General features: G+C 35.8%; 1 protein-coding gene across 1 annotated transcript in view; it reads right to left on the reverse strand.

The window, feature by feature from the left end:
• Window positions 1–7,628: 7,628 nt before the first annotated feature.
• LOC308194345 (coagulation factor XI-like) overlaps window positions 7,629–17,373 on the reverse strand; it is a 37,449-nt gene continuing 27,704 nt past the window's right edge. The window contains exons 17-25 of the mRNA XM_080590141.1: window positions 15,707–15,866; window positions 15,021–15,130; window positions 14,773–14,932; window positions 14,529–14,644; window positions 13,995–14,169; window positions 11,381–11,556; window positions 10,991–11,086; window positions 9,535–9,674; window positions 7,629–7,978 (exon numbers count right to left, since the gene is read on the reverse strand). Coding sequence (XP_080446267.1) covers window positions 7,823–7,978; window positions 9,535–9,674; window positions 10,991–11,086; window positions 11,381–11,556; window positions 13,995–14,169; window positions 14,529–14,644; window positions 14,773–14,932; window positions 15,021–15,130; window positions 15,707–15,866 — 1,289 coding nt within the window. The 3' untranslated portion in view covers window positions 7,629–7,822. The remainder of the gene's footprint in view (window positions 7,979–9,534; window positions 9,675–10,990; window positions 11,087–11,380; window positions 11,557–13,994; window positions 14,170–14,528; window positions 14,645–14,772; window positions 14,933–15,020; window positions 15,131–15,706; window positions 15,867–17,373) is intronic.

Raw genomic sequence — 17,373 nt, forward strand, 5'->3', positions numbered from 1 at the left:
TACAGACCACTTTTTTACTTTCTGACAAAGAAACCAACACATGCATATGAAAAACCTATTCATTTAACCTCTATATTCATCTGTCACTTTCCTTTCATCTACACAGAAATAATTCATTTCACTGTGGAATCACTTATTATATGATATTCTAGAAATGTTATTTGTTTCTTTTGTTTCTGCAGTCTAGCTTATGGAAATATATCTCTATCTGAAACATCATTCTTACCTCATCAACACCCTGCACTGCCCATCCAGCTGGCCTCCTTAAAATACGTTGCAGTACTGTAACAAGAGATGAACAAAACAAGAATGAAAGAGAGAGAGTTAGAAAAATGATCTATGCTCATGCAGTATCCAAGTCAGGTCCATGTCTAGAGTTTTTAGTTTATCAGAGATGGGGGAATGTCTCATATATGAGGACCATTCCGAGTTAAGCTTAGTCCATTCATAATGGCTGGCTATACTGTAGTACTACCCAGAGAGCACATTCTTAAAAGCATACTAAATCCTTTTCATTAAATTCCCAGGGCATAATATAGATTTTGGTTTAATAAATCCAATGGCATGTGCTAGATTCGTGATAAAGCAACCTTTTGCATTGCATCAAGGCATACAACAGTTAATAGGCTGTTTTAATGAGACAAATAACTTCAGGTAATAAGGTTGTTAAAGAAATTCATTGAAAAATGTGTCTTGCTTACCAGGCAGGCATGAATCATCCCACCATGGGTTCCCCTTGTGTTCAGACAATGCATTTAAGAAGCATGAGTTCTCTCTCTCTAATCTTGTCTACTCTAAAATACTGTAGATGGTCATCACAATGTTGTAAGTGTACCCATGAAATACTGCAACTGGAATTCTCTCCATCATTGAGAGCACAGAAACAGCATCCAAAAACATTTATATAATTTCCTAATGATATAACATTATTATTACTATGATTTACTTCACAGATTTCCCCCAGGCAGGCCAGAGCAAAGAAGTGCAGAGGAGCATCACAAGCAATAGTCCTCAAGCAAGAAAAGAATAAGTGATGTGCTCCAAACAGCCACCTCTTTCAAATCCCAGTTTCAATTATAAGATTACCCTACCTCTTTTTCTGTAGGTCTGGATAATGTTGATGCAGAAAGATCACTTCTGGAATGGAAAAGCAACACCAAATCCTGGCATACCGTCTGTGGCCATTGAGCCATCTATTGAAGCTGCTATAATTTTGGAGCATTTCAGCAGTGCACATTTATGTTTGAGAAACCAGTGTCGATTACTTAAATCATTTTAAGAATTCCTTTTTATAGATAAAAGGGAATGCAAGAAGTTCAGGTCAGATTTGATGAATTTAAGTTCTGGTTGAACGCTTGGCCTATATTTTTAGTTCAACAGATTTACCCTTCATCTTGTCTGAAGGTTTCATAGTATTGTCAGTGCCACACATGTGACAGCTGTGAGTCAGATCACTTGAAATAATGAAAAAAGCTTTAATATCAGGAGGATTTTTTTCAGAAAAACTGCTTACAAATACTAATGGTAGCTTGTAAACCTGTAGGATGGCCATAGGTCATGTTTTTCAGCTTTTTTTCCTGCAACCACAAGAGACAGAAAAATGTACTTTTTATGTGTAAAGGTGACCTTCCTACCCACTCCTATGAATCTGCAGCTGCAGCTCTAAGAGAAATATCAAATACAGAATATTCTGTATAAAAATTAAAAAATAATCAATACAAAACAAGTATGATTTTTTTATGTTGATATCAACCACATTTATGAGGACACTATGGGTTATCTATTTTACCAAAGTTTTTTCATTATGTAGCACCTGGAAACAAACTGAGATGAGTTTCCATTGTATTATGGAATAATATAAGAGCTCAGAAGCAATTAAAAGAGTTTCAAAAGGAGTCTGTTTCTTGTTTTCAATCAGTGGCTGACAATACTCCAAACTGAAGTTCTGCTACCACCTTGGGATTGTTTTCTACTTTTTCCTTGCAGGGATCTGTAACCAAAGTGAATCTACATTTAATTAATGTCACACTGAAATCCTTGTTATGGATAAAAGGGAACACCACACAAGCATTCAAAATCTATTGCTAGCCCAGATAGTGTTTTAACAGTTTAATGATCCACACTGTCTAATTAACACATAAAAGCTTAATTAATACTACAGAAAGAAAAAAAAAAATAATTGTGCAGTGGTTCCCTAGGTTCTTTACCACCAGAGGTATTCCTAGGGCTCATTCACTGCCCCCTGCCCAGCTGTTAAACCAAGCTGCAGCCAGCTCGGACCAAGGCACTGACAAGTGGTGAGACCCTGCACTGCCAGGTTAGGGCAGAGTGTGTTAACTTCTCCTGGTAATGGCAAAAAAATCACACTTACTGGGCAAGCACAACTAAATTTATGCTTTAAATTTATGCTCTATTTAGTCTTCTTATCTTTTTTTTTATTATTATTATTATTTTAATTGGACTTGAGCTTTCTAAACAAACACAACCCCAGTAAAGTAAAGTAAGTTCATCATATAAATTTCTAGTACTTGCAGCAGAATGGAAGGACTGAACCATCTATAGAACAGGACAGAAAATAGAACAAAATTAATCTCATTATGATATTTCAAGTTTGAAATACAACGTATATTGCAGAAAACAACAAACCCATGATCTTGTATTGCTGATGTTGATCAGCACCAGCCGCCAGAAGAAAGATTATGCAGTCCATCTTCCCTCCAGAAGGCAGGGCCACTTACATCATGATGTAACCTAGCCCTAAATGTTTCCAGTGAGGGAAGTTCCATTATACCCTTGACTGTCCCCTACCAACTGCTTCATTCTCTTGCTGTAACTCTTGCAGATAACTGCACTGTGCCCAAGCTGGCTTTGAGTCAAACCCTCCAAGACTGAGACAAAATGCTCAGCAACTTTCCAGTGTCTTTCAATGGTTTTGTTGAATATTTATTAGAATATGAAATAGTGCTTCCATTCCAGTTTTCCATGTGCTACATGGAAAAGTGGAGCTAAACATATCCACTGACTGTGAACTCTCTGAGATCTACAAATGAAGATGCTAATTTAATGAAGATGCTAATTTAATCATTTACTATTATTTCTCAGCTGTAGATATATGAATTAAAATATATTTTTTAGATCTATTGAACATACTCTGATAAAAGATATACTAAACCAAGTTCCTTTTCTCACCATGGTGACTGAACATAAGACAAATTAGAGCAAAAGTGCCACCTAGTGACAAAACTCTTGAAACGTTTTAGAATACATCAAAACATTTCTCTTTTTCCCTGAAATTTTAGCTGAACATGCTGTGAAGAAAACAAGCTTGCTCAGAGCCATACTAATCTTTCTGTAGATATGCAGGATACCTTTACTGGAAAGAGGTATACATCCTCTTTCTTTATTTAATTTCTTTTTCATATTTATAGTTGTTTCAGTTGCTCCCACCATCCCATTCTGCCCATCTTAAAGTTTTGTCCTCTCTGAAATCCAAAGTTTTGGCCTATATAAATTCATCCGATATGCACTTTGTACCAGATTGATTCACTGTTCACTACATTTCTCACAAAAAGATAGTTCAGAAAAGTAGCTGAATTCCATTGTCGGCCACAGCTTTATGGCTTCAAGACATCTGCCAAAACAGACAGATCCTAGAAAGTCCAGAAGAGAGAAGCAGCTGTAAGCTGACACATGTTAGTCTTTCTGCTTCTACTCCCTCTCTCTGTCCTCCATGGGAAGCCACTGCACCTCACCATCTCAAGATCATTTCTGCACATTAGTGCAGCACTAATTAAGCATTAATTAAGCACATTTCTGCACTATTAATCTTCTGCACATTAATCTTTAAGTCCTGAGGTATGGCCATGAGGAGCAGGAAGGGATGTCTAGGTGCTCCACCATGTTTTCTGTTTCAGGTTCCCAGTATGAACACATTTGGGTTGGTCTTTCATCATCTTGCGTTGATTCTTATTTTGCTTGTTAATTTCTCAAGAATAGTTCCTGCTCTTTTCTAGAATACTGTGAAAATTAAAAAACGGTAAGAAGATACAAAACAAGTTTTACATCTTCACTGCACAACTCTTACTAAACAACTCATTATACCATACAATACTTCTCAGTAACTATAATATATATGTAAATATATTTAATACATCTATAAATATCTGTAACAATTTACAATACAAAAATCACAGGAAAAATTAATAATTTACTACTCCAGAAAATGCTTGACTAGGAATAGTCAATATTTCATGTCTGCTATTATTGTTCAAAGAGCAAAATTGATGTTGCCCTCTATTTGACATGGAAAAGCATTTTAATATATTATAATGCAAATATTTCACAAATTATATGATCTAACAACAATTTTCCAAAGAAAACTCCATACACACTGGAAATTAGGCAGGGATTAAGAATCCACATTTTAGTTTAACTGAGTGAGTTTTCCTACTATAGAGACTGCTGCCATGAATTACATTCATTCTTTTTGGTTCCTTAGTTTTCAGCATCTGAGATGCATTTTTCAGCACAGCCAAATAATCCTTTTTCACAAAATAAATAAAGCTTATACTAAAAGTTTGTAACAAATTATTCCCTTTTGCCCTTCTGTGGAAGCACAGATCTTGTTGGTCTCTGTACATCTTCACCATTAAGAATTTTTAATTTCTCTGTGCAGAAGCCATGAGAGGCATCATGTCTTCTTCTTAGAAACTAGCTCAGGTCACTTCCAAGACGTGTTTCAGTCTCAGACATAAGGCAAAGCAACAGCAATGACTGAAAACACAATGCAACACCAATTTAATGGGAAACAGTTTTGTCTGGTTTACAATCTTATTAAAATGACTACAAAGAAGGCTATTACAAGCTGAAGAGTCCACTTTAGCAGCCTGCCTTATTTTACGATGAACAAATTGCCCTCCAGACTATCTCTACTTGTATAAAGTGTTTCATCTGTGCCTGAATGAGACTATGAATTTCTAAAATGAGGGACCTTATTTTTACAGTCTCAGGGCAGACTAATGCTGCCATTCAGCACATCATCAGTGGTGCTTGCCCCTTGCAAGATTTCTGCCAATCTGTTGTGAGATTATGATCTGCATTGATTTTCACTATAACTAAATAGCTGAATATAAGACTCTGCAAGAGATACTCACCACTAATCTAAATAACAACTAAAGTAACTAAAGTGCATAAACAGGGGCAGATTTAAAGTAGAAGGCCAATTTTTTCTTTAATGAGACTGAGAGAGGTTCTGTGGTTTTTTTGTTTGTTTGTTTGTTTGTTTTTTTCCCTAAGGACGGAGATGAGAAGGGGAGAAGGGAGATGAAATAAAGGTGATGAACTGCCTCTTATTTATGGCAAGCTACCTATTGGTATCAGAAAGCCTAAGCAAGATAGCACTTATTAACACTGATACATTTCTATGAGTATAAAGTTCTCATTTAATTACATATTACACTGGTGAATAAATGCAGAAAGGTCACATGTTACCTTATGAAGTTCCTCTTAAATGAAGTCATAAGGACTACATATGGCTATCACAAACTCACTCATTCTCCACATAAAACCTGTCCCTGTTACTTACTTTTAGCTATCAGGAATTTGCTGTGGATGAACAGAAAACTGATGCAAAATTTCATTGAAGAATATCTGCTCTAGATTAAAATGTATCACAGTAAGATATTTTATCTGGTCAAAAGCTAGCCATGAAGTATACCTGCTGTCACTGAGACCCCTTATCCCTTCCACAGGAAGAGCTAAGTTTCCTTTGGCAATTTGCTGTCACGAGGTCCATCTCTAAGAAACAAAATATGGAGCTCCAGAGCACTGCAGAGCACAGCTAGTGCTATTCCTCTTCATTACTCCAATGGCTGGAAAATCTCACAGCAGAAAACAAACAAACAAAACAAAATGAAAGAAAAGAAAAAAAATAAACAAAACAAAGCAAAAAAAAAAAAGCAAACTTACAGACTTGTATTTTGTGCACATTTGGAAAAGAAGCTGTTGACAACATCATTATAAGAATGCATTAAAGGTTATCAGTTTGACATTGCATGTACTCTAGCAAAAACAAATTTAGCTCAATGAGCTAAGATGAGGATTTCAGAGGGTCTCCCGATGGATCTTTAATTGAGAGTTTCAGTCTCTGTTGGCACACTGAAGCATTTCCTTTGTTTCTTCAGCAGATCTTTTCTAGCAGCTTTCACTGCTTCCCCATGAGGACAGAACCACACTTGAATGCCAGAAATGTGGTTTTTTGTTTGTTTGTTTTGGCTGCATTTATGCTTTCAATTCTTTTCCTACTCATTCCCAGTCCCTTATTTAAGTCTCTGAGTTTTTGACAACATGTCTGAGGATTGCTGACCTTTCAAACCAGGCTTGGATTAAACAGAGCATGAAGACAGTTTTAGCCCCCACCTTTATCTCCCATTCTACCTCTGCATGTTGACGAATGCCTTCTCTCTCCCCCTTGATCTGTTTCTCCTATTGCATGCCAGACTTTGTCTTTTGGCCCCCTGAATACCTACAGCCAGCATGGGGGCTCCAAAAGCAGGAGGCCTCCAGCACTGTGCACCACTGATTATTCAAGACCAAGTCCCTGGGAGTCCACTACGAGGAGAAGGGAAGGCAACACTCTTCTTTCCTTAGATGTGCCTGCAGCACCACCATTCCCTATAGCCTCTTGTTATATCTAGATTGTTTTCATCCCTGCTTTGAATGCGTGTTTTAAAAATGAACAACAACAAAAAAAGCCCAACACCTTCTGAATACAGCTGTGGCACTGCATGTCCCAGGAACCACTCTGGCCGCAGGGGCTCATTGTACAGTTAGGTACAATTTTTTGTACCTGTTTTCATTTTTGTTCAGTGTTAGTTGCAAATAAAACATCAAAAAATGAAATGCTGAACTCATTTACAGCAGCTTGATGACTATTTTTCTATTAATTTAACATTCTGAATTTCATAACATCATTTATTCCTAAAGACTCTGCTGCTGTTGACCTCCACAACACACTCACTGTGGTTGTGCGGCAATCATGAATAGAGATTTACAATATATTTTCAGCAATTAAGGTAATGTATATGATTAGAAAGCAAGGTCATGAAGTTCACCAAAGACAAAAGCAAAAGACAAATGTACCTTTCTTTATGATCCAGTGTGAAATACTGCTTCTTACAATTAAAAAATAATAATAATAATTTTTTGACTGCTGTTCCTCATATTAGTGTTAATTTGGGCCATGAAACATATTTGTTACTTGACTAAAAATAAGAAAAAAAAAAAAAAGGAGAGAAAAAGGAGAAAAAGAAACAGGAGAGAGCTGTCTTGATGTTTTTAAGGTGAAACAAAGAAAATTATTCTGTTACTAAGGGAGTTTCTTCAGTTATCACTGAACCTTTTGACTAGTAATGCCAGGTCAGATTTTCCTTGCCTTTTAATAATTTATCTTAATCAACTTTAATGTAAGTTATTTTTGCATAAGAGCAGAAGTTCCTGCCATCACTGAATTAAACTGTAAAACCCTGGCCTCACTGAACAAGTCCCACAGAATATTATGTGCTATCAAGGACAAAAGAAATTAATGGTTCAGGTCTATTCTTTTTTTTCAGCCAAATCAATGACCAAAATTTTTTTTATACTACTGTTTTTTATTTAGTAACTGTAAAGTTCCTTTATTCTTGCTTTTCTACTTCTTTAATCAAGTCTTTTATGTTTCAAGCTAACAGGAAACACCATTTAAAAAACGTTAATACACGTCATCACGTTGGTCCTGGAGTTGTTATTCCATGACATCACTTCGAGCCAGTAGATTACACTCACACTATGTAGTTTTTTCTAGAATCCAGTCTAAATAGTCAACAACTTTTGTATAGACACCCGGTTGCCTGGGACGAGCACACCCTTCACCCCAGCTGGTGATGCCCACGAGATACCACACCTCCTCATGCTTGCATGACAGTGGTCCTCCCGAGTCTCCCTGTGTCACAGGAGAAAAAGACAAGAGTACACAAGGTACAGCTCTCATCAGTACTTCTCTCTCAAAGAAAGCCTTGATAAAAATCAGTATCATTCAGTGTTAACACCAGCATAACTGCCTAGAGTTCAATTACTTTCACTTATAGCTGCTTCAGAGAGTGTTGACGTTTTTCTGTTTATCTAGTAAAATTACTTCTAAATATGTTCCAATCATTGCAAATTATTTCCACTTTCCTTTAAGGTTCAAAACTGTTGCGGTTTTGTTTGTTTGTTTGTTTTTGATTTATCTACATTCACTGATTTAACACCCAACAAAGACTACATCAACAAATGAGAAAAATAGTAAATTTGCCAATGCTTTTTCTTATAACTTTGTTTTTGGTATGTAAATCTCAGTTCTGTACGTGTTATCTTGTTTGACTGATTCTGTCCTCCCTGGGATAAAACATATTTGTTTTCTTTTCCTATTTCAAATTGATCTTTCTGAACACTGGATTCTTTAGTATAGCTGTTATGAACTGTTGGGACAACAAGCATGTTATTTTCTTATAACATCACCTCCGTGTTCTGTTATGCTGTATCAGATAAAGAAAGATTAATTGTCATTAAGGAAGAATTACTTCCCAGCTCAAGAATTATTATTCCTGAATACTCAATACTGATAATAACAACAGTGCATAAATATAGAACACAACTGTTAAATGCTTAAATTGAAAATATACCCTACTAGTCAGACAAAATTTATTTTTATCATAATTAACTCAAAATATTTAAGTTAATAGAATTGCATGAGTTTACTCTCAAGCAGAGAATTTGGCTCACTGACCTCACACTGCTGTGACATTTTCAATTCTTATAATGAACAGACCAGTCTGTTCAAGCTGTCTTTAGCCTTCCATTCCCCTTTTCCAGCACCCTCCTTTCTGGATTATTATGGATAGTGGATGCTTTAAAATAAGCTTCATATCAAGAAATAAAAACATCACATAGGAAATCTATGTTACTGGAGAAATGTTCTGAAATATTATACTTGCTCTCTATGGATTTCCCACATTTTAAAGGAATACTGTTTTGTTCCCTAATTGGACGAGAGTGAGAATTTGTACTTTATTCTCTCCTTTATTTGCTCTTCACCATTATTATTTTTCAAGGAAAAGTGATATAATTCTTAGAAAACTAATGAATTTTGCCTCAATACTTAACTTGAAACACAAAGTGGGAAGTTAACTTTGTTCCCTTTGTAGGAGACACTAGAGAAGGAGTGCTCTTTGTAGAAGACACTAGAGAAGGAGTGCTTTCTCTATATATACATGTACACTCAGAGTTTTTTTATCTGGAGCCACATAAAGTCTATCCCTGAGGATTTCGATGTCACATAAGAAGCATTCTCCACGTAACTTGATTATCAGTGCTTTCAGCAAGCGAAAGTGATATGTTAAACAGCTCTATTTATAAATATATTTTTGTTATGAAAATTAAACATGTTATTATGGTATTCAATTATATACTTGAACATATGTTTGGAATACATGACTATATATGACTTCTTTCCATTACCTTGCAAGCATCCCTTCCACCTTCATCATAGCCAGCACAGATCACATTGTCATCTATTCTGCGCTTCCGGTATCTTGCCTGGCATTCCTCTTTTGACATTAGGGGAACAGTAACTTTCTGAAGAATATCTTCTACAAGACCTATGCAATAGGTGGCATGATCAGACAAGTGTCCAGTTCTAGCAAAGTAAAAGTTAAAATTAAACTCTAGAAATCTCCATACAGTGACATTGCAAACTCAGAGGTCAATTGTTTTTAGTGTGCAATTAGGCAGTCATGATGATGTTTTCCCTTTTTTTGTGTGTGTGTTAGTAAACAATGTTGACTGTCTGTTTTTGTTTTTGGAATGTTTTTAAAACACCATGTTACCTGAGTATGACTTACAACCAGGAAAGGCTCAAAAGTCTTGTGTGATTTGCTGTGAATCCCTATATGAGTATCTTTTTCAGAACTTTGAGTCTTGGAGCCTGTGTTCCTATTAAAGACATTGCTTTGTACTATTGATAATTATTTCTTAGTAATGTATAACAATCGGGTTGCAATACAATAAGATTGTAATACCTCCCAATTTCCAAATCTGTGCTGCTCCATATCCTAGGAGTCTACAGGATGAAGGAATTTCCATGTAGAGCAAATAAAAGTATTTGAGAGCAGCCTTTTTTTTACAAATTAACAGAAGAAATTAGCCCAGACAATATCTGCCAATTTTTTTTTACAATTTCACATTGAAATCTAACACTCAAACAGGAAGGCGTGGAAAAGAGGGAACTCAGTTTAAGTAGGTTTATCTATATATGTAATAACAGACTTTGATAACTAACAGCTATTTGGCCAACCTCCAGGTAAGGTCAGAGTATTCAACCATATCTACTATCAAATACTATCAAAACACAAAGGTCATTGTCATTGTCCATAAACAACCTTCAGAATCATAAAAGTAACATACTTCTATCTCTGATTGTTGAAGTGAAGTCATACGAATAAAGTCACATCAAATACAAGCATGAGTTATGTGCAGACTGTAATTCAAGATCCCACAGTTCACCATTAAATCTATTATCTATATCTCAGTATGTGAATTATCTATATTATTATTTTATACTATTATCTCTATCTCACCTCATAACTTGAAGTATCTTTGTAAGCATAAAAGGTGATGCAAAACTAGCTAACTTGCAGTGCTCATCTATCTACCACAGGAAAGCCTGAGAATACAATGTAGAGAATCAAACTATAGGAGTAGTTATATTCATGTTCGTTGACTCTGATGACTGTTATGGATTCATATAAACAAAGCCGTGAGCAAATGCATGTTCTTTGTGTAGCTTGTGATCACAATTCCTGGTTTCAAGACTCAAGAGCGTATTTTGGGAGGTGTGGTTTTGTTTGTTTGTTTGTTTGTTTAAACACAATGAATTCTTCAAATAAAAGAGCACACTTTAAATATTTATCTGTACCTCTTTCCTTTCTGTAACCCCATCCAATTACCCAACAGTCAGTATAAAGCATGTTAGCTTCCTCTTTCGATGGCAGGCAAATAGGTAGTTGAAGATCTAAAATATAATTTAAAATATTAGTTTGGCCAGTAGAGACAGCTACAATATTAAGGTTTCATAGGTATCTACATAGCCTATGAAGATAACCTACATGTTATGCTTTGTACCTTATAGTAGATATCTTCCCAGTCATGTGAATAAAAGCCACACATTTTCTTTTCAACTCCAACAGAATGAAACCCAGTAATTGCATATTAAGGGAAACAATCCCAGTTTTCATGAACTGCCACACCAAAACCAGCCTATATCATCCTGCACATTTTCAGAATACCTCTGAAATACTCTACATACCAGTAAAATTCATAGGCTTGTCAAGTTTCAGTAAAGCAATGTCATATCCAGTCTGTGCATATGTATACTGAGGGTGAATAATAATCTCTTCCACTTTGAAGAAAGGTGTATCCTCTTTTATTTCTGATTGTTTTAAAATACCAGCATAAACACGCCAAATGTTGGGATTCTGACGACTAAGGAAAAAAGGCAAACAGTCAGTCTGTGGCACAAAGATTTACACTTATTCAGAGTTTGTGTGCAGGTGCCAACATCCTCTGTCCCTCCCAAGTATAAAGTGAACAACACTGAGGTCACTTTTCCCGTTTGAATTTTCACACTCTCTAACCTAAAAAAGAGGTTTGTCTTCCACTTCCATTCCTTCCACTTCTCATTTCTTTTGTTCCACTTTCTAGTTATATTTTCATCCCCACATCAGTCTCCCCTCTCTTTTATGTTCGGAATCTCAGTGTCCTGATTCTTTTTCACACTCCTTCCCCTTTTGCTTTCTTTCATTTTCTGTTTTCTTCTCCTCTTATTATTTTTACCTTCAAGGGCCTAATGCAAGCCCTGAAGAAGAAAATGAGATTCTTTCCATTCATTCCAGTACAACAGCTTTTGTAGTAACCAAAATAGAATTGTAAATACAAATTCAAGTAGAGTCTAGTCAGACACTGCAATGAATGTAAATAGAGATTAGAAAATGTAATACCATAGACCTATATGAAAAGTTCCAGTTAATCTTTATGACTTCAACTTTACTTTGAGTACATTTAAGGGATATTTCATTGTGATATTCTCTCATTAAGGCAACATAAAAATTTTGGTACATGCTTTGAAGAAAATGAAAAACCTGTCTTAAATGAATTTTTCAAAATTTTTGAAGATTTCATGTATTTATTCTTAAATATCAGTTGGCTTTAATAGTTTCTAATGAACACAGTCCATATTTTTAATTTTAAAATGTAACTTTTCCCCTTGCCTTTTGTAGTACTCGTAGCTTCTACAACATTCGATAGCAGGTAGAGAATGATATTCTACATACAGGGTTTTTCAGAGTCTTTAGGCCACTTAACCACTTTTATAAGGTTTTTCACTGGAAGCCAAATGTTGGCAACATTACTCTCTTATTTGAAGCATTTTATCTGTTACCTGTGCCTTTTTTCCCATCACACAGAATCAATATACAGCCAGCCTTACAACTTTCACTCTGTAAATGACAGGACAACCTGCTTTACAGGTGGTGAACATCTAACAAGGGAAACGGTGATTAAATCAGCTCTTCACAACACAAGTGGTTTCATGACCCAAATGTGATGGCAATTTTGTGGTCACGAACAACACATACTATATGTGTCTGTGCAAATTAGCCTTTATCCTCTAAGTATTCAATGCTCTAAATATTTTCCTTACAGGTGAAATCTCTACTAAAATCAGAGTGTTGATTAACTGATTGATAAAAATAGAAAAGAGAAAATTAACCAAAACCAGCACAATTAGTATTTGGATGCTTCAGAGAAAGGTAGCACTTGTACTAGAAGCAACATAAGTGGACCCCTAGAGATTAACGTGTGTCCTGGTCTTTGCTGAGCACCCTGCTGCTGAAGGTATCAGATTGGTACTATTCCCTATGTGCCACAGAGAAATCTCTGAGATAATTATTTCAAGTATGTGAAATGGAATACTTAACAGCAGATTTTCCTTGGTGATATGATATTACAGTAAGAAAAAGTTTATAAAGCATGAAAATGTCTATGCTACTGTAGGTATCTGGTGTCTGTTTAGAACTCCATCTCCTAGATGCATTAAAACAATTTAGCATTAGTAGCACAATACTATGTTATGAAGGGTGAAGTGTGGTGTACCAATTATGTTAAGAATATGAATTGTTGTCCTGGTTCCAGTTAGGACAGAGTTAATTTTCCCTCATAGTAGCTGGTAGGGTGCTATGTTTTGGATTAGGATGAGAAGAGCGCTGATAACATGCTGATGTTTTAATTGTTGCAGAGCAGTGTTTACACCAAGCCAAGGACTTTTCGGCTTCTCGCTCTGTCCTGCCAGCGAGCAGGCTGGGGGTGCAGCAGGAGCTGGGAGGGGACAGACCCAGGACAGCTGACCCAAACTGGCCAAAGGGGTATTCCATACCATCTGACGTCATGCTAAACAATATATAGGGGTGGCTGGCCGGGGTGGGGGGCCGGCTGCTCGGGGATAGGCTGGGCATCGGTCAGCGGGTGGTGAGCAATTGCATTGTGCATCACTTGTTTTCTTACACATTATTATTATTATTAATACTATTATCATTATCAATATTATTATTATTATTGTTATTATTATATTCCTGTCTTAATAAACTGTCTTTATCTCAACTCACCGGCTTCACTTTCCCGTTTCTCTCCCCCATCCCAGAGAGGGAGGGGGGAGGGTGAGCAAACGGCTGTGTGGTGTTTAGCTGCCAGCCGGGTTAAACCACAACAATTGTTTACCTTAAAAGTTCATATTTTGGTTACATCAAAATACTTTATTCTATTCTAGTCATTTTTGTCATACAGATTTATTTTTCTGAAAGGTGGATCTCAATTTATCTCACATTCTGGATGAAATTTTCATTTTCAAATTTACATTTAGGACTCACCTCATGAAACAGTGAGCAGCTGTAAGAATCCACTGGTTACTGATGATAGAGCCCCCACAGTGATGTCTCCGACGAAACAATTTCACATGCAAGCTTACTTGCCACGGCCATTCACCAGGGGAAGCGTCTGTCCCTCCAACTATCCTAATAGTTCTTGCAGAATGCTGCATGCATACTACAGAAATAATTGGAAATTGTCCTTAAGGATAATTTTCACTTGCCCATGAAGATGAGACTATTGCTGACCTGCGAATAGGGACTGATCTGCGAAGGTGATACATAAGACATTCTAATCCCTTTACAATTTTTGATCATAAAGTCCAATTTAACCAAGTTCACAATGCCACTGTCTGTGTTTACAGTGTGCAGGCTGGGCATAATTAACTTTTTCAGAACGCTCTTTAACTTCATGAGGTGTCTCATTAACGTTTCAATTCAACCAATTTTCAGAAAGAAAAATAAAATATGGAGGCTTAGGCTTTCTGCACAAAAATCAGTTAAACAATGTCTCTCTTAAATGAGAGCTTTACTTACCAGTACTGGCCTTTTTTTTACATAATCTTAGTGAGTATCCAGAGATCCTTCCTGGCCCATGTTGTATTTCCACTGGAGATCCATTTGAGGACATTCTTAGATGACACTCGCACTTTCTGACAATAAATTAATGCAAAGATTCAGTTTGTACTTCTTGCACAGAACACACACATTATATCCCTTCCCTAAGTTTGTGGAAGGATTCTTTCAGAAATCTTTAAACATTTTTTTAAATGTATCTTACCTTTCCTCATTGCATGAATCTTTGAGGGGAAAGTAGGTAAAAAATTGGCAGCGGATCATGTCTGTGCAAACCTGCTGACAGGCTTTGTGTCCTTTTGTATAAGTGACATTGAGTTCATCTCCCAGAAAATTCATATGCACATAAGTGCGAGAATTGCAGGCTGTAAAAATGAGTGTGTTCCAAGCATCAGTAGGTCTATTAATTTCATTAATTCAAAATTCATACTCTTAATGCAATTTATTATTTACCAGGAAAGTATCTTCTGCAATTTAGGAGACCAAAGCCCGATACTGCATTTTCTCGTAACGTAAGTGCCTCTGGTGTTCCACTTGTTGAGGTCATCAGAAGGCAAAGATTTCTGAAATGAAAAAAAAAAATTAAAATAACTGAATCTGTTCTCACATCCTAAAATTGATATTTTAGGTTGAGGTAAGGGATGGTTCTTTCTTAAATGTGCTTTCCACCTCTGATTTCTGTTGACTGTAGTTTTTTAATTCCTCTCACTACTGGATACGAAAGTAGGAATTTCAATCTGTAAAAAGAAACACTTTCAAAACTGTTAATTTCATCCATCATCTTTTCAAGTAAATGACTTAATACTGAAAAACCAGATGCCTCTTTACAATTTCGTAAAACTCAGCTTTAAGTCATTAAAGCAATCCCAGATATGCAGCTATAGTACAAGATCCCCGGTCACACTGGAGAACAGATGAAATGCTGACAGGAAACTATAAATGTATGAATACAACACATAAAAAAGCTGTGTTTTACTGAAAGTAACCCCTTAACAAGAATTTCCATAAATACAATAAAATGTTGGTTATAAAAGGGTGAGGGTTGTTGTTTTTTTCATGGTTTTGTTCTTGTTTTTTTGTTGTTGTGGTGGTGGTTGTTTTTAATATTTACTTAGAGAATTAAAAGTTCTCATATTCACCTTTGGGATGCTATTTGCCATTCCTTGGTGAAAAATGTAAAGAACAGGCAGTTTGGAAAATAAGTACAAATAGTCTGGCAGACGGAGGTATCGGGAGTAAAAAAACTTGTAACATTCATTCCTGAAAATTCTTGATGTTCAAAAAGGTCCATTTTACAATCTGTACAAAAGAAGAACAGAGTATCAAAATTCCAATGATTTTCTGTCATCAGAATATTAAGGTTTACAGATCATTCATTTCTATTTTTATTCACAGTTTCCCTCCTTTGTGACTGATAAAATGAAAAGAAGTGAAAAAGAAAAAAAAAAAAACAGTAAAAGCGAGAGGCAGATCTTAATGTGACTCCTGATCTTTGATAAGTTTAAAAAAAAAAATTACATAAAAAATACAGGACATTAATTACACAATAGAAACACACAAAACAACAACAACACCACAAAAAAAAAAGGGAGTAGAAAATAAGGGTTAATAAATTCTGATAATTAGTAGGTAAGACCCCCTGTTAAAAACTAAATAGAGTTCAGGAGAGCAAATAACTTTTTGAAGAAATGATATTCAAAGTAGAAATATGGATTTTAGGGACACAAACCCATGAACCTTCAATGGCCTCAAAGAAGGCACTTTGCAAAAAGCAGAATGTAAGACAAATTACTATGGACAAGTAATAGCATGAGTGCATAAGGACAAAATCAGAAAGGCAAAGGCACAAGATGAAAGGCCAAGCAGCAAGGAACAAATTCTCAAAAGAAAAATATTTATTCAGTTCCAAACAATTAGCATTAGGAAAGGAGCTGGGGTTCTGCTCAGGGAAGAAGTAAAGTTAATGACAGAAGACACAAGAAAAGCTTAAGAACTGCCTCTCTCTTCATGGAAACAAACTGCAGTTAGATGGTCAACAACATTAGCATTACTGAACAGAGGGAAGAGGACATGGTAGAACAGGAAATAGAGAAATCCCACAATAATGATGATTTCAGTGTTCTTAGAATCTGATTGAAGGAATCTCAAAGTTTCTTGGTAGAATTTAGTTTTTGGTATTCACAGAGGATAGCTGTGATTCCCAACGCTTTGAAAGGGGAAGTACAGCATCTGTATTTAAAATGATGAAGCTGGAACATAAACAATGTAGGATTAGTCAGCCTAAATAGTAATGAAAAGGTAGAACAAATATTCAAGTAAATCCATTTCAGATATTTACAACACAAGACAGAAGATGACACTGAAATTTACAAATATATTTGACAAACCTCTATCTGAACAGGTAGAATTGATCTGTCTTGGATTAGGACAAATGACCTCTTTAGATGACCTTGTTATCCAACAGTACTGTCTAGGCTTCTATGATCTCATGATTTATTTCTTCTCTCTCCCTTCCTCTTGCCTTTCTTGCAAGACAGAAAAAGCAAGAAAAGACAGGTAGAAACGAGGCTGAACTTCACATGCATTCAGAAATTCTAATTTCATTTATGATACATCATTAATGTCATGTCACTACTGTCATAAACCATAAATATTCTTGATGAAGTCTCAAGTGTCTGTTGACTTTATCTTAATATCATATTGTTTGTCCATATGCTACAGTCCTCTGATTCTTCTCAAAGTCTATTAGCAGGACCCTCCAGAGTACTGTGATTTTTCTCCTAACAATGAATCTATCTCCCTAGTT

Source organism: Anser brachyrhynchus (assembly GCF_964034855.1).
Source record: "Anser brachyrhynchus genome assembly, chromosome: 4".
NCBI lineage: Eukaryota > Metazoa > Chordata > Aves > Anseriformes > Anatidae > Anser > Anser brachyrhynchus.